Consider the following 26,500-nt stretch of genomic DNA (forward strand, 5'->3'; position numbering starts at 1 on the left):
AAAGGTGGGGTAGGTAAGTTTGAGAAACCGGCTCGAGATCGCTAGAATTTGAAAATACACAACCGGAGAAAATCTGCCACTTCCTTACAGAGCCCCTCCTCCAACACACACGAACGAGCACATGACCAATGAGGGCACGAGATAAGTTTGTGCCCCGATGGAAGGCTGACAGGCAGGCAGACCATCCAATACTGTAAAAAAGTACAACCAATCGATTGGATTGGTTGTACTTTTTACAGTATTACACAGATGACATTTTTTAACGGATTTTTTGTCAAAGCACTTCAGATATTCATTGCTATCGGGATGTTAAGAGCATTCCATGGAATATAACAAAAAGTGTATCTCGAGGCGGTTTCTGAAACTTACCTACCCCACCTTTAATATCGCATGTCCTAAAAAATTAAATAAAAATAAGTAAATAAATAAAATCCAGGCTTCATACACTTTTTCACCAAAGATTTTCAATGACTTTTCTCCTCTCCATGACCTTTACCTAATTTTCCATGACCAAATATTACTCTTTCTCAGCGGTACCACTGAAACATTTGTATTTTAACATGGTAAGCTGGAAAATAAGTTCTGCATATGAAACATGTCGTGCCTTTCTAAAACAAATCAAATAGTAGGCTTACTAGCTTCTACAGACTAAAGCACTGTAGACTAAAAGGCGTGATTCGAAAAATCTCTCACCAGCAAAATACCTCGACAGTTCAATGCCATTTTACGTTTCATTACGATACAGTATTTACTATCGTTATAGTATTACTATATCGGCAATTCGATAAAATATAAATTATATTTGATGCAACTTTAGTTATATTTCCATGACTTTTCCAAAACTTTGGGAAAAATATTGTTTTCCAAAACGTTTCCAGGGCCTGGAATTTCCCTTTTGAATTTCCATGACTTTTCCAGGTTTTCAATCACCGTAGCAACCCTGAAAATCGCACGACCTGCGATGTGACTATCTCGCATGCGCATATCGCGATTATCGTCACGCCACGATATATCGTGCATCCCTATTTCATACAGTCTATTGTTATAACTGAGGAATAACTAGAACACATACCTGTAAGTTCAACTTTGACATTTTGGGGCGAGTTGTCTTGACTCTGAATGAGACGACCTGAGAAACAAAACAAGAAAAGAAAAGAAGTTTTGTAAATGAGAAAATGCATTTCAACATCAAAATTAAGAGCAAACTGGAAGAGCAAGATAAAAGTAATCTCTTCATGATATAAAATCTAAACCACTGAGAAGAATAGCTGCCAACACTCCTGAGGCTTTCTGTCACAGCTACAGAATGGATGTAATAATAATAATAATAATAGATTTCCGTTTTGCTGAACAACAACAACAACAACAACAACAACTCACTCTTTTTTTCTTCTTGATGGTTTTCCTGCGCCTCAGCCCGACGCCTCCGGTCGGTGCCTCCAAGTCCTCGCTGTCCTGCAAATGAACACAGAGATATCCAGACATGTACATTTAACCAAGTATTGTATTTAAGTACACATTTGAGATCCTTTATAATTAAACAGAATATAATAAATAAATGTATTTGATGCCTATCAGTGCCGATAATGTCGTACCTGTTGTTCAATTGTTTTGGGCATCCTCCTGAATATTCCAGCGAACCCTCCTTTTTTCTCCTGTTACAAAAATAAAACATGAATTTGATTTAAAAAAGTCTTAAATATTGAAATACAATCAACCTGTATAACGCACTCTACATCAAGACTCACCTTTGTGGTTTCAATAAGATTATCGTTACTGTTGGACAATTCACCGAGTGCTGAAAGATCATCCTTTAAAGTAAAAATAAACAACAACAACAAGTCAATACCACTCAAACCTTTGTGTGGAAACCATCTCTGAGAAGAAACCAAAGTGGCTCATCATTTGTTGTCTGAGTTTTAATTCTTACTCATTGGTTCCATCTCTTGTGGTTATTATTTTAGACATTCTTATAATTACATTGCTGAAACTTTTAATCCTGCAAAATGTTATAATTTGTTTTGAATGATCTCGTCTGTGTTGTTTTAACCTTGCTCTCGTCCACAGACATTGGGACTCTCACCTCTCCGTATCCTGGCAGGCTGTCGCAGCTGCCGTAAAGATCGCTTGTGTCTTTGAGAGGGTCCTGAAAAACAAAAAGAAACTTATTTGTTTTAGCTTTCTGGAAGTTATTTACCTCAATCATTTATCCCTGTGTACGGCTTTCACACATTTCTCTGCATGATTGTTGGAGCAAAATAATCACCATTAAAATATTATAGCTATAAACATATTTTAAAATATATATTTAAGCAATAGCTCACGACATGCCGTGGTATATGCTCATTATATCACAGCTAAGGGGCGTGGTTCGGCTTTTATAAAACGGTTACCAAGTGTGGCAATATGAAGAAAAAAGTACACACTCTAATTTAAATAGTTGTTATTAGTAAATAATGATGTTCAAAATAAAATGGTCCCTCCGTTGCCTTCTGCGCGAAACATAGTGCGAGGTGGTTGCTATGCAACAACACTAACGGCCCCTACACACGGCGGCGTGCGTTACCGCTTGGCGGTGGGCGTGTCTTGAGCTTGGGGAATCAACGCGAGCAGCCCGACCAACAACCAACCACATGAATGTCCCGCCCCGGACATACAAAGCAAAGCATTCATGCTACATCCATGCTGGCTAAATATACTGTCTATGCTTGCTAGCTGTCCATTCAAACGAAATACACTGGATATAAACTCCCCAAACAAGCGAAAACCTACCAGTTTCCCCCACTGTCTTTGCCACCTCCCCCCATGCCTGGCTCTTCCGGTTTGTATCCCTGTATGTTCCCTACCGCCACGATCATTTTCTCCTCCTTTTGTTGACATATGGGAAATAACTGCGGTCTGGCTCTCCCAACATACACCCGGTTTGATTGGCTACTGCTTGTACTGTCAGATTTACATACGAGGGATTTGATTGGCTGACGCCTCCGTCGAGGCGGCAAAAGTAGAACATTGCTCTACTTTTGCAGCGAGCACCTCGAGAGAAGCTACGCTTTGCTCCCGCAATGCAGTTCGGCGAATCGTGACGTCACCCCATTCAAAGTGAATGGGCAGAAGCGTTGAAGCGGCAACGCACGCCGCCGTGTGTAGGGGCCGTAACAGCTAGCGAACATATTAGACAGAGAGCGTAGATCCATTATTTGGCTATTTATTTACATTCATTTGTATGTTGCCGTTTATTGTGCAGCCACTGAAAATCTGTCCAGCATCAGTAGCATGGCTTACGTGGTTACTTGTTGAGGTTGTTCTAGGCTGTTGCTTGGCGTGGTGAGAATATTCACTCCACTTTCTCCGGTCCTCGAGATTCGGCTTCCAGTAGCTCTGGAGAGAGCTTTCGCACCTGTGGCCACTAATGGTCATAATTGCTCTGCTTTGTTTCAAGACCCGCATCAGAAAGCTTTTGAATGGTGGTACTTTTCCAGCTGGTCTGCCTGCTCTTCACGTAGCTCTGCATGTCGTCGTTTAGGTGCTTTTTTTTCTGGAGATATGCACTCCTCAATCCACTCCTCCATAGTAAGACCCCCCCGGAGGTTGAAGTTAATCTTAAATGTTTCCATCTTATGCTTTGTAACTAAGTTTGTTCCGTAACGGAAGACATCCATCCATCCATCCATCCATCTTCTCCCGCTTATCCGTGGTCGGGTCGCGGGGGTAGCAGTTCCAGCAGAGAGCCCCAAACTTTCTTTTCCCTGGCGACATCAACCAGCTCTGACGCAGCGTCCACACTACAGCTCCAAAAATAGCTTGGAGCTGGGCGTGTCTGGAGCTTGGGGATTTTATTCAAGCAACACGACCAACAACCAATCACATGAATCTCCCGCCCCCGACATACAAAGCAAAAACCCCCGGGGATTTTATGCGAGCAATATATATATAAACTCCCCAAACAGGCGAAAACCTACCAGTTCCCCCCACTGCCTCTGCCACCTCCCTCCATGCTGGTTCCTCCGGTTTGTGTCCCGGTAGGTGAAGAGGGTCTGGTCATACAAAACCGGGTGATTGCTACGGTGATAGTTAGTTTCTCCTCCGACTTTTTTTGAAATATAGAAATGAACGGCGGGATATCTCTCCCAGCTTAGACGCGGTTTGATTGGCTGGCGCTTCAGCTGTCAGATTTTGGGAAACGGGATTTGATTGGCTGGCGCTGGCTACTCCGGCGTCCAGGCGACCAGAAGTTGAACAATGTTCAACTTCTGGTCGCCTGGGTCGCCTGAGACGCCTCGCTCTGCTACCCACAATTCAGTTCGGCGAAAAAGCGCGGCTACGTGACGTCACCCCATTGAAAGTGAATGGGCAGCTTGGAGCTGCTTGGAGCTTTCGACGCTGTAGTGTAGACGGGCCGTGACTGGGGGATCCCAAGGCGCTCCCAGGCCAGCGAAGAGATATAATCCCTCCACCTGGTCCTAGGTCTACCCCTTGGTCTCTTCCCAGCTGGACGTGCCTGGAACACCTCCCTAGGGAGGCGCCCAGGTGGCATCCTAACTAGGTGCCCGAACCACCTCAACTGGCTTCTTTCGACGCGAAGGAGGAGCGGCTCAACTCCGAGTCCCTCCCTGATGACCGAACTTCTCACCTTATCTCTAAGGGAGACACCAGCCACCCGGCGGAGGAAACCCATCTCGGCCGCTTGTATCCGCGGAAGACATGTAAATATATTTATAAAACTGACAAGTCAAATCAAGCAATCTGATTGGCCGATAGTATTTTTGCGGACCTCTTTGGTTACAGATTTGAAAACATCGTTGCTTGCTTTAAAAGTAGCACAATTCATTATGTCAAACAATTGAAAGTAGATATCTCTGCCCTAATGCCAAAGGCAGGGTGCGAACTGGAGGAGATGGGTCTGTCTGCAGACCGCAGCAAGGAGGCGTTTCCTATAGGGGCGTTTCCTAACTTTTTTTATCCAGCTGCTTTTATAAATCCTCGCAGAAGAAGTCATTGTTCTAGTGATGGGAATTCCGGCTCTTCTTGCTGAGCCGGATCATCTGGCTCACCAAGAAGAGCCGGCTCTTTCGGCTCCCAAAGGGCTCTTCAGTTTACCACATATTATACCTTTTAATTAAATCAAATGTAGCGCTGTTTTGACTAATGATTTATATGTGTACACATATATCACTTAAATTATTCAAGACATCCTTTGTGCTAAAGTATTCAAAAGTAAAAATTACATGTTTAATATAAATTATTTGCTGTGGCCAATTGTTTTCATTGCATTTACAGACCCGTGTAACTCTCTGATACCACCCAATGAATGCATTGACTTGCTTGTAGAACCACGCTACACAAAACAGATGGCAACACCTATAAAAACTATTTAAAAAAAGGGGCTACTGTATCAACCTATATAAATATAGTTTTTCTCCCTGCAGGAGAGGGGAGCGTGCTTTGAGATCAACTGCTAGGCTGCAGCGGGGAGAAGAGGGGGACAAAAAGTAGGAAGAGAAGTAATGGGTCAGAAACCCTCCTTTTTACGCAGCGGTCCAGACATAGACATCATAGCTACGGCGACATATATTCAGTTGCCAGTTACTTTTGGCATTAGGGCAGGGATATCTTTCAAGGTTTGACATCATGAATTGCGCTACTTTTAAAGCAAGCAACGATGTTTTCAAATCTGTAATCAAAAAGCTCCTCAAAAACACTATAGAAGCAGTTCCTGCCGTTGTTACGTTAGTTCAAACAGTAACAACGGACTACTTTTCTTAGCGGATGCATGTCAATTTAAATCAATACAAAAAACTATTTTTTAAATCAATCAAATCTTTTTCTAAATCCATAAAAGCATTTCAATTATTATTGGGAGTCATGTCGTTACTTTGTTGAGAATGTGGCCGTGTGTAATAAGCGGGATAATGTCCACATTGCACATTCTTTCACACAGTGACGTCACGAGCTACCCACAATGCAACGCGCGCCATAGATATATATATAAATCCCCCATTTTCCTGGAGGTGCTAATATCCTGGAGGTGCTAATGTAAACAGCTAGCTAACGTAGCCAGGCAGAGCGCACTAGGTTTTTTTTCTGAATTAACAACCGAAGAAATCGCTGCATGTCTTCGGATTACATCTCTGGCCTTGAGGGGTGTGCTCTCGGTCGTTACCAGCGTAAACTAGAGCTGTGTGGGTTGTCCGATTGCCCTTACAGACTGCCTGCAGATGTATGGAAAAACGACCCTCGAAAGTGGCCTTCGGTCGATTTTGGCAGCATCTACATCTATCTTCTGGAAACACCAGGGGAATACCCCACTTGTCAAAATAATATTATCATGCCATTGCATATATGTGGTATTTTAGAGTTGACTAGATATTGATTAAGGCAATAGACTATGATATTCTGCTTGCACCTCGCGTGAAATGGCACATACCGGAAGTACGGTGTCGCCCTCGGCCCAAAACCCGTATGTGTGTGTGAAAGAATTGCATAATGTCCCTTCATCCCGATCTAGATCCCTCCGCAAAAACAAAACAAAAAACGTCTCGTTCGCGGGCGAGAGCCGGCTCCCGTCGTTCACTATAGGAAACGCCCCTATAGGAAACGCCCCTATAGGAAACGCCTCCTTGCTGCGGTCTGCAGACAGACTCTATTGAACTGGAGGGGAGCAGGGGGAGATATAGCTCCCCTAGTGGTGACATGAGCTCCCCTGGGAACATGGTTTGTGAAATTTGGGGGGAGCTCTCTAAAATACTGATATGATGACCAAATAAATTCCATTTTGGGCATGTTTTTTTTTTCAAAGGTGTAAAATAAGTGAAATAAAATTATATTTAGAGTTTATGATTCATGAAAAAAGTGTCGCCTGCTTGCACGCTGCCCGCAGCTCCACCCACTACCCACTCACTCACAAGCTCGTTTAGTTGGCACAGCATGTTTACCAGGCATTGTTGTTGCTGCTGCTGACATGTCGAAAAGAAAAAAACAAGTACCTTGGGCAATTTATTTAAAAAGACGGCCAAACAACCTGATCAAGAAGACCAACCGAATGTAGCTGGTGGTAGCATATCGTACGTTGTGACTGCTGCTACAACAGAACCGAGAGAGGAGGGAGCTAAGGTCAGTGCTAGTGCTAACTTGACAGCTAACGTTAACTTGGGGGCTGAAGAGACACAAGAAGACGAGCCGTTGTGTAGTGTGTGTGGCGTCGCGTCTCTCCAGGCAGTGAGAGGGTTGTGTTGTGCTATAGCTGTATTATTAATATTAATATTGTTCATGGTTGGTGCCGCTGGCTGCTCTTATCGCGTGTGTTCGGCTCTGTGTAGGCTACAGCCATAATAGGCTATAGCCCATGTGAAACAATGTAGCCTGTTTTTGAGTCATTTTAAGTTGATTTCATTAAACAGTCAAACGTTACATTGGTGGTCCGTGGATTATTTATTATCAAGTTGATTGAAGTTTGCGTAGCCCATACATGCTCGGGAAATCTGTTGACATGAACATGATCCATCGGGACATTTCATGTAAATCAGGGATGGGCAAAAATGTAAAAAAAAATTAATTAAAAAAAATAATAATATATTTTTTTTAACTTATATTACTGATATGTGATTTCGTTCGGCAGCCAAATACCGCAAAAATAATCTCTGACGTGTTTGTTTCCCGGGGGAAACTCACAAGAAACACCGGCTGTTGTTATGCCTGCTGTGACGTTAAATTACTCTGTTCTCCGCTTGTAATTATGCCGTTACAAGCTTCAAAGTTGTATTTATCATGAATTTGAATTTGGCAAAACGAGTTTAATATTCTAAAAGTCAAGACTGTATTTATTTGAAATCAGATGAAAACAAACTGTAACGAACCCCGAAAAACTAGTTTTTTTACACAAATCCACTTTTATTTTGAAATCAGCCGTTGGTTGCGACTTCCGACTGATTTCGATAGAGCGGGTAACATATGAACACGGCCCTATGTGGATGTCAGCATGAGCAAGAGAAAGATATTTGAGGAAAATCGTGTTTTCCAAGAAAAGTGGGAGAACGAGTATCTTTTCACTGAATTCAGGGGTAAACCACAATGTTTAATATGTTTGCAGACCGTTGCTGTCATGAAAGTAAGCAACTTGAGCCGCCACTACAACACTGTGCACAAGGAAAAATATGACGGGTACACCGGGGCTGCCAGAGCAGCGATCCTAGCGGACCTGAAAGGGAAAGTACAAAAACAACAGTGCTTTTTCACCCAGGTCACAAGTGTCCAAGAATCAAGTCTGAAAGCATCATATGCTGTCTCACTCCAGCTTGCCAAAGCAAAGAAGCCACTTTCAGAAGGAGAGTTGGTGAAAACATGCGCGATTGAGATGGCTAACGCCTTTGGAAATGAGAAAATGGCTAAACATTTTGAAACTGTGTCCCTCTCCCGACGCACAGTGACTCGCAGGATTTTTGACATTCAAAGTCATGTGGAGGGAAAGCTGAAACAAATCATGTCTGACTGTTCATACTTTTCGTTAGCGTTAGATGAGAGTACAGACGTTACCGATGTTAGCCAGCTACTGGTGTACGCAAGATCAATAAATGAGTCATTTGATGTACACGAGGAACTATTCAAACTTGTACCACTGCACGGCACAACAAAGGGATCAGACATTTTCGAGGCAGTGAAGGGTGTTGTCAGCGAATATGGTGGATTTGACAAGATATCTGCCGTTGTTACTGATGGGGCTCCATCAATGCAAGGAAGGCGCACTGGCTTCGCTGGACTTCTCCGTCAAAGTGGTGTGGATTGCCCGATACTGCACTGCATCATACACCAGGAGGCCCTCTGTGCAAAGAGTCTGAACTTCACACATGTCATGGATGTGGTAACAAAAGTTACCAATCTGATTCGGGGGGGGAACAGGTCTCTAAATCATCAGAAATTCACAGCCTTTCTAGAGGAGGTGGATGCTGCCTACGGTGATTTACAGCTGCACACAGACATCAGGTGGATGAGCCGTGGTAAATGCCTGGAGAGGTTTTACGCACTGCGGCTCGAAATTCCCGTGTTTTTGGAGAACAGCCTTACTGCGGATGCAAGTGCGTACTGTGACACATTGAGGGATCCACACTTTCTCTGTGACATGGCCTTTCTCACTGATATAAGTGGACATCTCAATTGCTTGAATGTCCGGTTGCAAGGCAAAGATCAGACCGTGTCCGACCTTTTTGGTCATGTGAATAGTTTTCAGATGAAACTCAGCCTGTTCAGAGATAACCTTGCGTCAGATCCCCCGAATTTGACACACTTCCCCGCATGTGGAGAGCTGCGCAATGACATCCCCGAATTGGCCGAATGTGAGATGACGATCCACCGCTACAGAGAAGCCCTTAAAATGTTGCAGGATCAATTCAACAATCGCTTTCAGGATTTCCACGACATGCGAGGCACAATCCAGCTTTTCACTGACCCCATCTCAGCGGTTGTGAATGACCAGCCACCTGAACTACAAATGGAACTGTGCGAACTACAAGGTGACTTATTTTTCCAAATGAAACGGAATGAGAGGGGAGTGTCGTTTTGGAGACTGTTGCCCGAGACTCGCTTCCCTCTCTTGAGAGATTTTGCGCTTAAACAGGCCAGCATGTTCGGGAGCACATACATATGTGAGAGCAACTTCTCCATGATGAAGCACATCAAATCAAAAGAGAGAAACAGACTGTCAGACGAAACGCTGTTTCATCTGATGCAGCTTGGATGCACTGGCATCGATGTTGACATTCCCCTTATTGTGCGTCAGCAGAGACAGGCTACAAGTCTCTTAAATTCCAGTTAGACAACTAATGTCTGGGTTAGTGTTCATGTTTATGTCATGTTAGAGCAGGTTTTATTCTCGCCCGCCGCTTCCAGAGGCCCCAGGTGTGCGGCTGGGCTGAGCAGCTGTGAGCGCAGCTTTCTGCTGTGGATGAGAGGGGGGGGGGCAGATCTGAGAGGATGGGGGGGTCTGACTTCATGTCATGTTACTGTTTAATCTTAATGCACACTTTCCAATAGTTTAAAAGTTGTATTCCACTGTTAAATAACCTGTTCAATACAAACATGCCACTTGTAAAAATTAAATAACATTTCTGTGAACTGATGTTTGTTTTGTGAGCTTATTAGAGGATGTTCCCTTAAAGATAGAAACATATCAATGAAAATGTCAAACTTAGTATATGTGTTAATAATTACATAAAATACGTGGAATTTGTGTTTTTGTGTGTTCCAATTGAATCTGCGGCCCCCTGGTGGCCAGTACATACATTATTTGGCCCCCACCATCATCAAAGTTGCCCATCCCTGATGTAAATGTAGACCTGTGTCACCACCCGGTGTGCAACAGATGTTCTCTTTATAATAGGCCTATGTCTGTGCTGTTGCTATTAATGCACGGATCAGCATTTACCCCCCCCCCCCGCAAAAAATAATAATAATCCCGGCTCCCCTGGAGACCGTGGTATAGTTCACACACTGGCCAAAGGAACTGCACACTGAATATGTTTTGCCGTTTGATGTCTATGTCTGGACCGCTGCGTAAAAAGGAGGGTTTCTGCCCCGTTACTTCTCCGCTGCTTTCTTGTTCCAGTATGAAAAGCAAACTACAGGCAGTTTGCTTTTCAGCCCAACGGTATACTGTTTTTCTCAGATGCGGAGGGATACTGACTCGTTGTGAAAAGTAACTTACAATTCTACCCGTGGTATACGCTCAGTATATCACGGCTAAGAACCAATCAGATTGCTTGATTTGACTTTTCCGTTTTATAAATATAATTAATACTATACTTCTTAACTAGTTATTTTGTGTATTTATTATCTCTTTTTGTCAAATATATGAGACGCTCAAAATATGAACATAGGGAAGAGAAGAGAGAGTCTGTAACGCTGGAGTTCACATGATATGACCATATTTATAGTATTGAAATAAATATTATTTCATTGTTTTAAAATATCACAGTAATTGTGAATACCGGCAAAACAAGACCTGTTTTTTCACAGACCGCTAAACAACCACAAAGGATGCACATCACCACATACAAAATAAATAAAACATGTTTGTTAGGTTACCTTCTCAGTGACTACGCATAGAGACGGTTTTGGAGGCTTCTTGAAGATCCCTGCCAGTCCTCCCGTCTTCTCCTGAAACATGAAATACTCATGTTAATATTTAAATAATAATTAACAGCAGAACAAAGAAAACAGAAGATGTGAGACAACTTGTGCACCTTTGCTTTGTTTGCTTCCAAGAGATTTTCACAACTGTCCGATAACTTCGTATCCTCGTTTAATTCCTGAACCGGAAAACAAGTGAATAAAACAAAAAGTCAAATGTTGTGATACATATTGATATGTATGTGCAGGTAGAGCCACTGCTGTACCTCGTCTGTTGTCGTCCCCTCCGATGGTTTAGGAGTCTTTTTAAACATGCCACTGAAAATATTTTTCTCCTGACAACAGAAAAACACTGAGTAAGTGAACATTTCAATTTCATCAGTACTTTGTCAAAGTTAAGATGAACAAGAATAGACAGTAATAGCAGAGTAAAACTAGCATTTCTTAAGCTCAACCTGATTACAAAATAAACGTATTCATCCAAACTAGCTAATAAATATTCTAGTATTTTCTAATTGACATGGGAAACTGCACGTTGTAGTGCAATTCAATAATCGATTTTAAATATTTTATAGTGGGGACATTTCTTTTTTTGCACACAGTACCTTTGTGTTGTTTTCAAACAGACTGTCATTACTCGCGAACAGCTCCTTCTGGTCGTCCTTGTCCTAGGTAGAGAGGAATGGACAGTTTATAATGTTTATTTCTTGTGTCTTCATTTCTTTTATGTACATTTAAAAAAAAATTGTTTTTTATGCTGCTTTAACGCAAACATTTCCCAAATTTGGATAATTAAAGTTCCCATCTACCTACCCATCTATCTATCTATCTATCTATCTATCTATCTATCTACCTACCCATCTATCTATCTATCTACTTACCCATCTACTTACCCATCTACCTACCCACCTACCTACCTACCCACCCACCCACCTACTTACCCATCTACCTACCTACGTGATGCTAACAGAGTAACTCTCACCTCTGCTGTCGCCTCGTCTCCAGACGCTTTGGGGGTTTTCTTAAGAAGACCACCAAACAGCCCGCCTTTCTCCTGACGAGTGAAAACAGGATTGATTAATGTGATTGCCAACCATGTTTCGAAGCATACGGTTTACTTTTTTTTCTTCTTTATTCGACAGTGGAATTGTACTAAAGTAAAAGTAGTAAAAGAATAGAATAGAATATATCTTTATTGTCATCATACAAAGTACAACGGCATTTCTTTGGCAACTCTCAGTGCAGTAAAACAGGTAAAGTATACAAGTATTTAGTTACAGGGAATGTTACTGCATTCAAAATCTTATTAAAAGTAAAGCACTGACCTCGTCAAACAGGTTGTCGATGCTCCCTGATCTTTTGAAGATGCCAGCCAGGCCTCCTTTTTTCTCCTAAAACATAGATACACATACAAAATAGAAGTCTCATGCAGTCAACACTTTGCTCTGGTTTCATTTAATGTTGAATTGTTTGTTTGTTCAGGATGAAGTACCTTTGGGGCGGGGGTGTCCTCCAGATTCTCACAGCTACCAGATAACAGTTTTTCTGTGTTCACCTCCAGCTCCTGAATTCAAACCAGAAAACTGTGAATTAAATATCCATCTATAAGAGTAAATGTAATGACTGAATGAATCCAACCACGGTACCTTGTCTGCTGCAGCGCCCTCTGCAGGTTTCTGCGGCTTCTTAAACATGTTGCTGAAAATATTTTTCTCCTAAAACATAAGATTGGTCGTCATTAAACGCTCACATGAAGACATTTTATTTACATGTTTACGTCGCATTACACTTCTGCTCACCTTAGGAGTGTTATTCTCAGACAGGTCATCATTGCTCGCCGACAGCTCTTTCTCGGCTTCTCCTTCCTGAAACACAGACATTCATGTTTTATGAAAACGGTGAAATAGTTTTGGAGGTTCAGAAATGTATTTCACATTCAGTAAACACTCACCAGAGTCTCTGCCTTCACTCCGGACGCTTTGGGAGTCTTTTTAAGGAGAACGCCGAACAACTTTCCGGCTTTCTCCTGATGAAACGTAAAGAAAAATGTGTTGAAGTTAATTAAGTATTTCCAATAACACGTGGAAACGGGTTAAAATCATTGCCATATGTACACTGTAGCTACTGGGCACATGATAATAAAGCCTTGAATCTTGAATATCAATATTGATGTTGATTTGTAACTCTCTGACCTGTTTGTTCCCAGATAAATTCTCGGTGCTGGCGGAGAGATCGCTGTCGAGCAACTCGTCCTGTAAAGGGTTTTCAAAAAGTCAGCACAAAAAAAAAAAATCGAGGAATACTAAATAAAAGTACATTTTAATTTTTCCATCCTGCTTGAAAGGACATTTCATAACTGAATAATCAAAGCACAGTACCTTGTCTGCTGCAGCGCCCTCTGCAGGTTTCTGTGGCTTCTTAAACATGTTGCTGAAAATATTTTTCTCCTAAAACATAAGATTGGTCGTCATTAAACGCTCACATGAAGACATTTTATTTACATGTTTACGTCGCATTACACTGCTGCTCACCTTAGGTGTGTTATTCTCAGACAGGTCATCATTGCTCGCCGACAGCTCTTTCTCGGCTTCTCCTTCCTGAAACACAGACATTGATGTTTTATGAAAACGGTGAATCTTTTGGAGGTTCAGAAATGTATTTCACATTCAGTAAACACTCACCAGAGTCTCTGCCTTCACTCCGGACGCTTTGGGAGTCTTTTTAAGGAGAACGCCGAACAACTTTCCACCTTTCTCCTGATGAAACGTAAAGAGAAATGTCTTGAAGTTAATTAAGTAAACTTTCATTTAGTTAAACATGTCAATATTGATGTTGATTTGTAACTCTCTGACCTGTTTGTTCCCAGATAAATTCTCAGTGCTGGCGGAGAGATCGCTGTCGAGCAACTCGTCCTGTAAAGGGTTTTCAAAAAGTCAGCAAATTAATAAAATATGGGAATACTAAATAAAAGTTGCCTTAATTATTGTTTTTCACAGATGAAGAGGTCACGAATAATTTCCCATTTTACAAAATATTACTGTTTGTATTACTTACATTAATTAAAAAATGGAATACTTCTGAACAAATAAACACATACTTTTGGAGAATAATGGGAAACATTTTCCAGATTTTAATGTAAAAAGAGAAATCATTCTAAGACAGAAAAATAATTACTGCATTTTTAACAGAAATGTATCATGAGTTCATTCTTAGTGTCAACACAAGTTGGTCACCAAACAATATTAAAGTGATCATAAAAGACTTCCAAGCATGCCTCCATAATTCTAAATACAAAATATGAAGTTAAAGTGTTTATTTCATTAAAACATTTAACACATTTCTTACCTCCTCTGCAGCAGCACTGTCTTCAAGCGTGGACGACCTCTTGAACAATCCACTGAAACCTCCTTTCACCTGAAACACACAAGACATTTGTATATAAACTTTATGCATTACCCGTTCCACACATAGAACGAATCGCTTACAAAAATCCTTACATACAGTAACTCCAATAAGGACATGTTTTAGAAAAATATAAAATTGTACATTTATACAGTAAACAACACAAAAATAAACAAGAAATAAAAACAACAAATTAAATGCATTGTTGTCCAGTAATGTTCAGTAATACGATACGATGCACTCTTGGTCGATGTATTTTCTTAATATTTGTAGATACTTTTGATATTTTTGTAAACTCGTACTGTAAATACATCTTAACTGGACTGTCTGTGTTCTTGTGTGATTTCCCCTTTAGCATGTTTTTGTTGTAACAAAAGCGAACAGTGGCGAACCGTGTCTATCACAACTGGACCTTCTGTAGTCACACAGCCCTCCGCACAGCCCTCCTCCTCCGCCGCCGCCGCCGGCATTATAATGTCCGTCTTTTCACTGAATTGTCGTCTTGAAAAGGGTACTCACAACAATTCTGCAACAACTTCATCTTCACCTGTTGCACTTGTCATTTCAACGGTAAAAACAATAAAACGGCATGAATTGCTTTGTCGCATTCATCTTGATCAGTGGTTCTCAAAGTGTGGTCCGTGAGCACCCCCTAGTGGTCCGTGAGTATATTGGTAACATTTCATATTGGAAATACATTTATTTATTTAAGTTTTCCGCACTCTTGCGGGAATATCTCCGCAATGGAGCAAGCTTAAAGTTCATCTTGTATGTACCATTTTCAGGCGATTTGTAATCTGTTCTAGAAAAACGATGTGTTTTTGGATATTTGTGGAGTTAGGTGGTCCGCGAGTGTTTTTTTATTGGTTAAGTGGTCCTTGGTATGAAAAAGTTTGAGAAACACTGATCTAGATCCTCTGCCTCGAGCCAGTTAACTAGAGGGCCTTCTAGAACACTCTGGAACCGAGGGGAACTCTGAAAGAGCCATTGGCTACAAATCAATATATGATTGGTTGATCAAACTGTCAGTCCAAACGTACGCTCTCATTCAGTGCGACGGCCAGGGCATCCTATCAAGGATGTAGAATACCTGGTTGAAGGATATTCTACCCAGACACCCAGAACAAGATCTGATTGGTTGCTTTCTTTTCTAACACAAAACCACTGAAAATGTCAAACCAAATCAACGTAACACTGTGATATTACAGATCAACAACACAGATACGATTCTCATTTAATATACATTTTATTAAATTGTATTTATATAATTAAATCGATATTTTGTTTGTTTTATCTGAGTGTTCCAGATGTGAATACCTTGAAGGCCCTGGCGGTTCGCCACAATAAGTCCTCCTCCGTTCCCCATGTATCAGTATTACAAACAGGGAACCTTTCATCGCCACATTAGATTTGAGCCATACGAAGGGCTGCAAATAAAGATCCCGAACATTTTGTATTCATTCAACTGATTTCCTGGAGCCCAACAGACAGATTTCCCCTGATGCCTGAGACCGTCTGTACAAGTGAACTGACCTTCGTGTTGGTCGCTTCAGACAGACTGTCGTTGCTCGCCGATAGATCTTTCTGTGCCGACAGATTCTCCTGAAACAAGAAAACGGTCAGAAACAGAGAGCCGCTCAGCGTGTGAGAAACATTCTAACGTCTGTCATCGAGTCAGATGAGGAGTTCTCTATTTCTAAATAAAGACTTTATATCATTCAGCCTGTAATGAAAATAAAGAGGAGAGGTCTTTTTCATACACTTTCAAAGCTAAGCCTTTATCTATCATGTCTCTGGACATGGGCTGGTTTGCAAAATATAAAAAACAATAAACAAACCAACAGCAAGTGTTGAAGTGAAACCATGTAGTGAGTACAATAAACCAGGTTTGTATAAGAATAAGACGTTTACTGTCCGTGTCGACATGAAAGCGGTGTTGACTTTGAGAAGCTGTACCTCTCCGGGTGTTTTTGGGGTCTTTCTGAGGAGTCCACCGAACAAACCACCTTTCTCCTACAGGAAGCAGAACACATGTTAAAGCAAACTCACTTATGTTCCATCAAAGGTCCCCTATTACACCGTTACTCATCAACATATTACAGCTCTCAGATATATACAAAGCATGTCTCTGATTGGCTGAAACACCAAACAGATCATTGCAGCATTACCCATAATCCCCTCTGTTTCAGCCCTGTTTCCAAAGTGCTGATTCTCTGTCTGTTACTTCAGATGAAAACAAGGAGACCCTCCCCACGCCCCTCAGAGAGAGATTTGGTTAAGAAGAACACAATGGTGCTCTAGGAGGAGATTCAGGTGATAAGGGGGGGGGGGGTTACCTTGGTTGCTGATTGGCTAATGGTTACTCAAGACAACACATCGTTATGACATCATAAAGTGGCCAAAATCTGATCAGCTCATTTTCAGACAGGTTTTTATAGAAATGGATCAGGACAAAAAGAGAGAGAATCTTTGTTCCTGAAACTTTCAGAGTCTCTTTCCACAGAGGGGACACATGTTGATGTAGAAGAGACATGGAGAAGAGGGGACACATGTTGATGTAGAAGAGACATGAAGAAGAGGGGACACATGTTGATGTAGAAGAGACATGAAGAAGAGGGGACACATGGTGATGTAGAAGAGACATGGAGAAGAGGGGACACATGTTGATGTAGAAGAGACATGAAGAAGAGGGGACACGTGTTGATGTAGAAGAGACATGAAGAAGAGGGGACACATGCTGATGTAGAAGAGACATGAAGAAGAGGGGACACATGTTGATGTAGAAGAGACATGAAGAAGAGGGGACACATGTTGATGTAGAAGAGACATGGAGAAGAGGGGACACATGTTGATGTAGAAGAGACATGAAGAAGAGGGGACACATGTTGATGTAGAAGAGACATGGAGAAGAGGGGACACATGTTGATGTAGAAGAGACATGAAGAAGAGGGGACACATGTTGATGTAGAAGAGACATGAAGAAGAGGGGACACATGTTGATGTAGAAGAGACGTGAAGAAGTGGATTTTGCACAATAGGTGACCTTTACATTCAGAATAACAAAGCTCCTCATCTACTTCTAATACAGCAGCAGAACTTTTAGCCTCAACTGTTTTCTTCTCATGTTGTCGGCGACTACCCGGTGACTCATTTGGTTTCGGTGTGTGTTTGAGGGGAGGATCTGAGGAGGAAGACTCACCTTGTTCTCCGACAGGCTGTCAGAGCTGGCGGAGAGCTCACTGTGTAACGAACCCTGAACACAAGAAAAATGTTACTCAACCTGTGCCGACGGGGACAACGTAACCGGTTAGTTAAAGAAAGACGGGTTGATGCAGGAGAACAGAGGAACACGTTCACAAGTGATTATTATGTACAGAATCGTTTAAAAGCAGCTCGTCTATTAATAATGGAAGGATTGGACAGGCTGCATTAAAAAGGAACGGACTGCGACATCCCAACACTATATAATATGGCTTCTTTAAAATAGGAATTTGTATTTTTGAAATGTTCTGGTATATGGATATTTAATTTAATTAAGTATATTGGACTGTATTATTGTAATATGTAGGATGACCTTATATATAACCCATCTTTTATGTGTTATTTACGTTCCGAGTGTTATTATTGATTTGATTCCTATACATTTTGTTTTTCATATTCTCATGTTGGATTTTTGGGATTTGAGACCTTCCACATGTTCCCCTTGTTAAAGAAACTGTTCATCTACATTGGAGTACTATTGGATGTAAAGGGGAATGTGAGAACATAACTAATAAAGAATACGTTTAAAACAAGTCAAAAATAAAATCAACTTGTAGGGCTGCTCAATTATTTTAATCGCGATTACGATTATGGCTTGCAACGATTACGAAAACAACGTAATCGAAATAAAACGATTTTTTTTTTTTTTCAAATAATTTGTTGTTGTTGTGGTTTTTCAGTTGAATTAAACTTAAAGTTCAGGGTAATCAACTGTTAAAAACATACTGTTCACATTTTTTCTCTCCAATAAATTGATGTCTTCAAAGTCAATGAATAATCGCATTTAATAATCGCAATTACAATTATTGACCCAAATAATCGAGATTATGATTTTTGCCACACTCGAGCAGCCCTAGCAACTTGTCTGTAATTTAGATTTCAGCCATGGACATTTATTATTTTTATATACCATTCTGAAATTATGTTACAGCAACAGGCTGCTACATATTTCAGTACATATTACATGTATGTGTAAGTACACTGAACAAAAATATAAATGCAACACTTTTGTTTTTGCTCCCATTTTTCATGAGATGAACTCAAAGATCTAAAACATTTTCTATAAACACAAAATAACCATTTCTCTCAAATATTGTTCACAAATCTGAAAAAATCTGTGATAGTGAGCACTTCTCCTTTGCCGAGATAATCCATCCCACCTCACAGGTGTGGCATATCAAGATGCTGATTAGACAGCATGATCATTGCACAGGTGGGCCTTAGGCTGGCCACAATAAAAGGCCACTCTGAAACGTGCAGTTTTGCTTTATTGGGGGGTCTGGGGGGGGGTCTGAAAACCAGGCAGTATCTGGTGTGAGGGGTAGGGGTAGGGTTAGGGTAATGTTGTGAATCGAGTGGCCCATGGTGGTGGTGGGGTTATGGTATGGGCAGGCGTATGTTATGGACGACGAACACAGGCCACTCGATTCACAACATTACCCTACCCCGACCCCTCACACCAGATACTGCCTGGTTTTCGGACCCCCCAGACCCCCCATAAAGCAAAAATGCACGTTTCAGAGTGGCCTTTTATTGTGGCCAGCCTAAGGCACACCTGTGCAATAATCATGCTGTCTAATCAGCATCTTGATATGCCACACCTGTGAGGTGGGATGGATTATCTCGGCAAAGGAGAAGTGCTCACTATCACAGACTTTTTCAGATTTGTGAACAATATTTGAGAGAAATAGTTATTTTGTGTATATAGAAAATGTTTTAGATCTTTGAGTTCATCTCATGAAAAATGGGAGCAAAAACAAAAGTGTTGCGTTTATATTTTTGTTCAGTGTACATTTCAGTTACCTGTCCAGGTGTTCCCTCTCTGGAAACCTTGGGAGACTTTCGCAGCATCCCGCTGAAAAACCCTCCTTTTTCCTATTCAGACAAATTAACTCGCACCATGAGTCAAATGTCTACATCATTTTAATAATGAATAAAATAAAATACGGTCACTTCACAAAACTTCTAAACTCACCTTTGATTTTTCAAACAGATTGTCACTACTGCCCGACAGATCGTCATGTAAAGACTGTCGGTCCTAGAAGACAAAATAAACTGGTTCAATACGTTTATCAGACCACGGGATTTAACTAATGATACGGTTTTGTTGAAATTAATTAGCATACTATAAAAGTTTCTGAGCCACATCACCTCGTCAGTTTGAGCAACGTCTGTTTGTTTGGGAGACTTCTTGAACATGCCGCTGAATATTCCCCCTTTTTCCTGAAACACACACAACAACACACACACACTCAGTTAAGATGTATTCCTGTCGAGGTCAATGTGAGGCCTTTAAGCAGAACACTCTACCGTCTGTGTGTAAACTGATCCTTCACAAAGCTGCTCACCTTGTTGCTGTTTTCAGACAGACTGTCGCTGCTGGCAGACAGATCGCTGTGAACGCTCAGACTGTCCTGAAACACCAAACGTCATATCACAGGAAATTAAAAAGTCAAAATGAAAAATGAAAAATATGAACATTGACTTTTTTGAGTACCGTACTTTTCGGACTATAAGCCGCGACTTTTTCCCCCCATTTTGTGTGTACAGCTAACGGCCACTAGGGAACCTCCTACATCTATGGATTTTACAGGTAAAATTAACCACCTTTAACTCTATGGGCTCTATGACCGGTCCGCGCCCGCCACCTTTAAGCGGCGGCTCCAGCAGGAAAAGCTGGAGGCCGGAAAAGAGTGAGACAGGTCGCGCGCCAAAGTAAAAGTGGAACCGAGAGACAGAACGAGAGCAAGACAGACGGACCATTTAGCTGCTGCCGCTTATATGCAGGTGCGCTTTATAGTCCGAAAAGTACGGTAGTTTTTTTTAAGAATGAAGCTATTTTTTGTCTCTAACCTGCGCCGGTGTCTCGTCTGTTGTTTTGTGGGATTTTCTACGGATGCCAGAGAAGAAGCCTCCCTTTTCCTGTAAATGTAACCATTTGATCGTGATAATATTAATACAGATACACAAAGCAAACACACACACACACCTACAGCATCATGATGACACTGCACAAAAACATTTCAGAAATTAAAGAGTTAGTTTAAAAGTATGATAAAAGTGTCAGCTAAATAACATGTAATGTAGCAGTCCTCTTAAACATGGATTACATGTCTATTAAATCATACTTTACAAATAAGGCAATTAACCTTTGAATGTGACATCACAAAAGAATATTCTTCCTCCCATTCTGGGTGGAAGTGGTATGTCTTTAGCTTCTTGCTCGGTCCCGCACTCATTTTGTTGTTTGTCTCTTTGACTTAATTTGAGTTTTCCCAGCACTTGACTGATTTTGTATCGCTTTGCATTCTGGGTTAACAGACTGGAAAGCGATAGGTCGCTTTTTCTGTCAATCAAGTAAACTCCTGAATTAAGTGGCAGGGAGGCCAAGGGAGGAGGGATCAAAACTTGCTTTGTCTATTTTAACGGAGCTGGATTTTTTTTTTATGAATGACTCGCGATCTACCAGCATTGCCCCGACCGCGGTCGACGTACTGGGCAGGACAGCAGAAAGCTTACACACCTTCCGGCGCAGACTGAAAACTCATCTCTTTCGACTCCACCTCGAGCGATAGAATTACTAACAAATAACTGCTAACAGAGCACTTATATACTAATAAAGGACTGGCTTATCTAAAGCCAGTTGAGTAGCACTTGAAATACTTGGCTCTATGAAACCTGATGTACTTTATGATTCTGTTTTCTTCAAGGTTGTGTCTTCCTGGTCGAACGTACTTATTGTAAGTCGCTTTGGATAAAAGCGTCAGCTAAATGTAATGTAATGTAATGGGCACCTCTGCGATTATACCATAACAAAAAGCTACCTTATCTTCTGCTTCTTCCTCTTCTTCATCTTCAGGATCACTGTCTGCTTTGTGGACCTGGGGGTGACATGGCAGAACAATGAGTAAGAGGAACTGAGAGACTGAAAGTGACATTTATGATGTGAAAAGGAGCAGAAGAGTTTAAGTTACCGTCACAGCAGGAGACGACGATTTCTCTTTGGGAGTTTTCCGGAACATTCCTGCAATCTTATCTCCGATATCCTAAACAAAAGGTGGGAAACAATTAGATGTTTACTTGTCTAATAAAAAGCACATTATTTAACACATTTGTTTGAAATCTGTTCTGCCTGTTTGCTTGTAGACATTTAAAAAGAGAGAAACGTGGAAATAATGTTACCGTTTGGTTTAATTTGTGTTAGCACATTTCTGTTTTATTTCTGAGTTGTTTATTTGAGCACTTTGAAAGATATGTTTTCACTTTGTTATTCTCTGAAACCTTATTTTTTTAACCACTATTGTGTCATCTGTCCAGAAACAAATCAAGAGACAGTTTTTCTCTTACCTGTTTAGCTTCGGCATTTCTTTCGGGCTTGTTTTGTTCTTCCTTCTCCGAGCCGGCTTCCTCGCTTCTGGGTTCTGGACTCGGCTCTCTGCTGACCTTTAATAAGAGTCAACAATCTTCAGCACAATAATCATCTCAAATGTTTTATTCCATACCAACAGACAAGAGAAATCACCAACATGTAAACAAAAGGCACTAGGGGTGTATCGAAAAATCTCATCAAATCATTCACGGGGTATACTCCGGTTAGTTTGAGCATGCGTTATCAAAATGCTTCTTTTAAACCAAAGACAACACTTTCAAATATCCATTAATTTAATAACAATCCAGGTGAATATCACCAAGCAGTTACTGTTCTACCTCCACCATTATCACCACTGCGACACAAGCCACGGTACTTCCATGTAAAAGGTCATTAACAGATATTGTGATGGATAAAAGCTGCAGCCCCCACCAGCAGGAAACACCAAACACACGGTGCTTCATACCTTCGGTGACGACTTGATCTGTAACCCTTTCATAACTCCCTTCAGACCGGCCTGCCAAGCACAGTCACATGTCACACACCAGCGCACGACATCAACACAACGAACATATAAACACAAACACATAAACATCAAAACACACACATCAAAACACACACATCAAAACACACACATCAAAACACACACATCAAAACACACATCAAAACACACATATCAAAACACACATATCAAAACACACACATCAAAAAATACATATCAAAACACACGTATCAAAACACACGTATCAAAACACACATATCAAAACACACATATCAAAACACACATCAAAACACACACTCACAGGTTAACACACATCAAAACACACACATCAAAAAACACACATCAAAACATACACATCAAAACATACATATCAAACACACACATCAAAACACACACATCAAAACACACATATCAAAAACACACATATCAAAACACACACATCAAAACACATATCAAAACACACATATCAAACACACACATATCAAAAACACACATATCAAAACACACATACCGATTTGCTGCCAAGGGTCTTTTTGGCCGGGAGATCTTCAGTGATTTCCTCTTTGTCTGGGGCCACGTAACTCTGAGGAAGAAAGGCAAACACAACACCTTCAGATCAATATACCTGCAGAATAGAATCACTCATTGGATGCTTATCTTCTGTGCAGATCTAATACAATGTATAGGTTTAGGTTCAATATGTTAATCTGTTACTGTGTCTTTTTTCTTCTGTGATTGATAAATATGAGATGACTTACTGTACAGAATCCCAACCGCAGCGTATACATGCTGATACACAACTATTGTATGTCTGAATACACACTTATGTATCATGCACGTACACACACACCTGTCTTCCACCAGGAACCTGTTTGACTGTGGTATACCTTTGTGTTGCTCTTTTTTACATATACCTTATTGATTAAATGACCCAGTTATAGGTCCTCCAGTCAGTGTATGATGAGGAAAGATAACTACCGTACTTTTCAGACTATAAGCCGCAACTTTTTCCCCCATTTTGTTTGTACAGCTAACGGCCACTAGGGAACCTCCTAAATCTATGGACTTTACAGGTAAAATTAACCACCTTTAACTCTATGGGCTCTATGACCGGTCCGCGCCCGCCACCTTTAAGCGGCGGGCTCCAGCAGGAAAAGCTGGAGGCCGGAAAAGAGTGAGACAGGTAGCGCGCCAAAGTAAAAGTGGAACCGAGAGACAGAACGAGAGCAAGACAGACGGACAATTTAGCTGCTGCGGCTTATATGCAGGTGCGCTTTATAGTCCGAAAAGTACGGTACATATTTAAATTAATATTCTCCAAGATATCAATTTCATAAAATGTCTGTTAAATCATTTCATTACATTTAACTTGTTAGACGCTTTCATCCAAAGCGACTTACATACTCAATACTGTGGACAATCCCCACGGGATATATGTTGGAAATAATGTTACCGTTTGGTTTAATTTGTGTTAGCACAGTTCTGTTTTATTTCTGAGTTGTTTATTTGAGCACTTTGAAAGATATGTTTTCACTTTGTTATTCTCTGAAACCTTATTTTTTTAACCACTATTGTGTCATCTGTCCAGAAACAAATCAAGAGACAGTTTTTCTCTTACCTGTTTAGCTTCGGCATTTCTTTCGGGCTTGTTTTGTTCTTCCTTCTCCGAGCCGGCTTCCTCGCTTCTGGGTTCTGGACTCGGCTCTCTGCTGACCTTTAATAAGAGTCAACAATCTTCAGCACAATAATCATCTCAAATGTTTTATTCCATACCAACAGACAAGAGAAATCACCAACATGTAAACAAAAGGCACTAGGGGTGTATCGAAAAATCTCATCAAATCATTCACGGGGTATACTCCGGTTAGTTTGAGCATGCGTTATCAAAATGCTTCTTTTAAACCAAAGACAACACTTTCAAATATCCATTAATTTAATAACAATCCAGGTGAATATCACCAAGCAGTTACTGTTCTACCTCCACCATTATCACCACTGCGACACAAGCCACGGTACTTCCATGTAAAAGGTCATTAACAGATATTGTGATGGATAAAAGCTGCAGCCCCCACCAGCAGGAAACACCAAACACACGGTCCTTCATACCTTCGGTGACGACTTGATCTGTAACCCTTTCATAACTCCCTTCAGACCGGCCTGCCAAGCACAGTCACATGTCACACACCAGCGCACGACATCAACACAACGAACATATAAACACAAACACATAAACATCAAAACACACATATCAAAACACACATCAAAACACACACATCAAAACACACACATCAAAACACACACATCAAAACACACGTATCAAAACACACGTATCAAAACACACATATCAAAACACACATCAAAACACACACATCAACACACACATCAAAACACACATATCAAAACACACATCAAAACACACACATCAAAACATACATATCAAAACACACATCAAAACACACACATCAAAACACACGTATCAAAACACACATCAAAACACACATCAAAACACACACATCAAAACATACATATCAAACACACACATCAAAACACACACATCAAAACACACACATATCAAAACACACACATCAAACACACATATTAAACACACACATATCAAAAACACACATATCAAAACACACATACCGATTTGCTGCCAAGGGTCTTTTTGGCCGGGAGATCTTCAGTGATTTCCTCTTTGTCTGGGGCCACGTAACTCTGAGGAAGAAAGGCAAACACAACACCTTCAGATCAATATACCTGCAGAATAGAATCACTCATTGGATGCTTATCTTCTGTGCAGATCTAATACAATGTATAGGTTTAGGTTCAATATGTTAATCTGTTACTGTGTCTTTTTTCTTCTGTGATTGATAAATATGAGATGACTTACTGTACAGAATCCCAACCGCAGCGTATACATGCTGATACACAACTATTGTATGTCTGAATACACACTTAGGTATCATGCACGTACACACACACCTGTCTTCCACCAGGAACCTGTTTGACTGTGGTATACCTTTGTGTTGCTCTTTTTTACATATACCTTATTGATTAAATGACCCAGTTATAGGTCCTCCAGTCAGTGTATGATGAGGAAAGATAACTACCGTACTTTTCAGACTATAAGCCGCAACTTTTTCCCCCCATTTTGTTTGTACAGCTAACGGCCACTAGGGAACCTCCTAAATCTATGGATTTTACAGGTAAAATTAACCACCTTTAACTCTATGGGCTCTATGACCGGTCCGCGCCCGCCACCTTTAAGCGGCGGGCTCCAGCAGGAAAAGCTGGAGGCCGGAAAGGAGTGAGACAGGTAGCGCGCCAAAGTAAAAGTGGAACCGAGAGACAGAACGAGAGCAAGACAGACGGACAATTTAGCTGCTGCGGCTTATATGCAGGTGCGCTTTATAGTCCGAAAAGTACGGTACATATTTAAATTAATATTCTCCAAGATATCAATTTCATAAAATGTCTGTTAAATCATTTCATTACATTTAACTTGTTAGACGCTTTCATCCAAAGCGATTTACATACTCAATACTGTGGACAATCCCCACGGGAGCCATTTGGGGTGAAGTGTCTTCAACGACATGCTGACTGCAGTGGGGTTTGAACCTGTGCCCCCCTGTCACTCACTATGTATAGCTGAATAAGGCAAAATAAATATATCAAAATATTTGTTCTTAAACAACTTCTACTATGGAAACAAAGATAAACTGACCACAAAAAAAAATACAACTTTTAAACTAAGCTTCTTGTTTTAATTTGAGGACTGCTCTTTGTCAAATTAACCATACTAATTCAGAATTGAAAGCAAATCAAGTATAGACAGAGCACCGTTACCC

The 26,500-nt window shown here is 40.9% G+C and overlaps 1 protein-coding gene across 1 annotated transcript in view; it reads right to left on the bottom strand.

Annotated features, from left to right (window-relative positions):
* LOC117462616 (titin homolog) overlaps window positions 1-26,500 on the bottom strand; it is a 37,712-nt gene that overhangs the window by 6,496 nt on the left and 4,716 nt on the right. The window contains exons 10-46 of the mRNA XM_034104889.2: window positions 25,296-25,367; window positions 24,759-24,809; window positions 24,271-24,366; window positions 23,164-23,235; window positions 22,617-22,667; window positions 22,129-22,224; window positions 21,756-21,827; window positions 21,606-21,662; window positions 20,635-20,703; window positions 20,130-20,195; window positions 19,933-20,004; window positions 19,757-19,819; window positions 19,585-19,656; window positions 17,720-17,773; window positions 16,477-16,533; window positions 16,054-16,122; window positions 14,464-14,532; window positions 13,971-14,030; window positions 13,800-13,874; window positions 13,650-13,715; window positions 13,497-13,565; window positions 13,311-13,370; window positions 13,070-13,144; window positions 12,918-12,983; window positions 12,765-12,833; window positions 12,611-12,682; window positions 12,444-12,509; window positions 12,101-12,172; window positions 11,724-11,786; window positions 11,385-11,453; window positions 11,232-11,297; window positions 11,074-11,145; window positions 2,084-2,146; window positions 1,749-1,811; window positions 1,596-1,655; window positions 1,381-1,455; window positions 1,073-1,129 (exon numbers count right to left, since the gene is read on the bottom strand). Of these exons, the coding sequence (XP_033960780.1) occupies window positions 1,073-1,129; window positions 1,381-1,455; window positions 1,596-1,655; window positions 1,749-1,811; window positions 2,084-2,146; window positions 11,074-11,145; window positions 11,232-11,297; window positions 11,385-11,453; window positions 11,724-11,786; window positions 12,101-12,172; window positions 12,444-12,509; window positions 12,611-12,682; window positions 12,765-12,833; window positions 12,918-12,983; window positions 13,070-13,144; window positions 13,311-13,370; window positions 13,497-13,565; window positions 13,650-13,715; window positions 13,800-13,874; window positions 13,971-14,030; window positions 14,464-14,532; window positions 16,054-16,122; window positions 16,477-16,533; window positions 17,720-17,773; window positions 19,585-19,656; window positions 19,757-19,819; window positions 19,933-20,004; window positions 20,130-20,195; window positions 20,635-20,703; window positions 21,606-21,662; window positions 21,756-21,827; window positions 22,129-22,224; window positions 22,617-22,667; window positions 23,164-23,235; window positions 24,271-24,366; window positions 24,759-24,809; window positions 25,296-25,367 (2,496 nt within the window). The remainder of the gene's footprint in view (window positions 1-1,072; window positions 1,130-1,380; window positions 1,456-1,595; window positions 1,656-1,748; window positions 1,812-2,083; window positions 2,147-11,073; window positions 11,146-11,231; window positions 11,298-11,384; window positions 11,454-11,723; window positions 11,787-12,100; window positions 12,173-12,443; window positions 12,510-12,610; window positions 12,683-12,764; window positions 12,834-12,917; window positions 12,984-13,069; window positions 13,145-13,310; window positions 13,371-13,496; window positions 13,566-13,649; window positions 13,716-13,799; window positions 13,875-13,970; window positions 14,031-14,463; window positions 14,533-16,053; window positions 16,123-16,476; window positions 16,534-17,719; window positions 17,774-19,584; window positions 19,657-19,756; window positions 19,820-19,932; window positions 20,005-20,129; window positions 20,196-20,634; window positions 20,704-21,605; window positions 21,663-21,755; window positions 21,828-22,128; window positions 22,225-22,616; window positions 22,668-23,163; window positions 23,236-24,270; window positions 24,367-24,758; window positions 24,810-25,295; window positions 25,368-26,500) is intronic.

The sequence above is a fragment of the Pseudochaenichthys georgianus genome, chromosome 17, assembly GCF_902827115.2.
Source record: "Pseudochaenichthys georgianus chromosome 17, fPseGeo1.2, whole genome shotgun sequence".
Lineage (NCBI taxonomy): Eukaryota > Metazoa > Chordata > Actinopteri > Perciformes > Channichthyidae > Pseudochaenichthys > Pseudochaenichthys georgianus.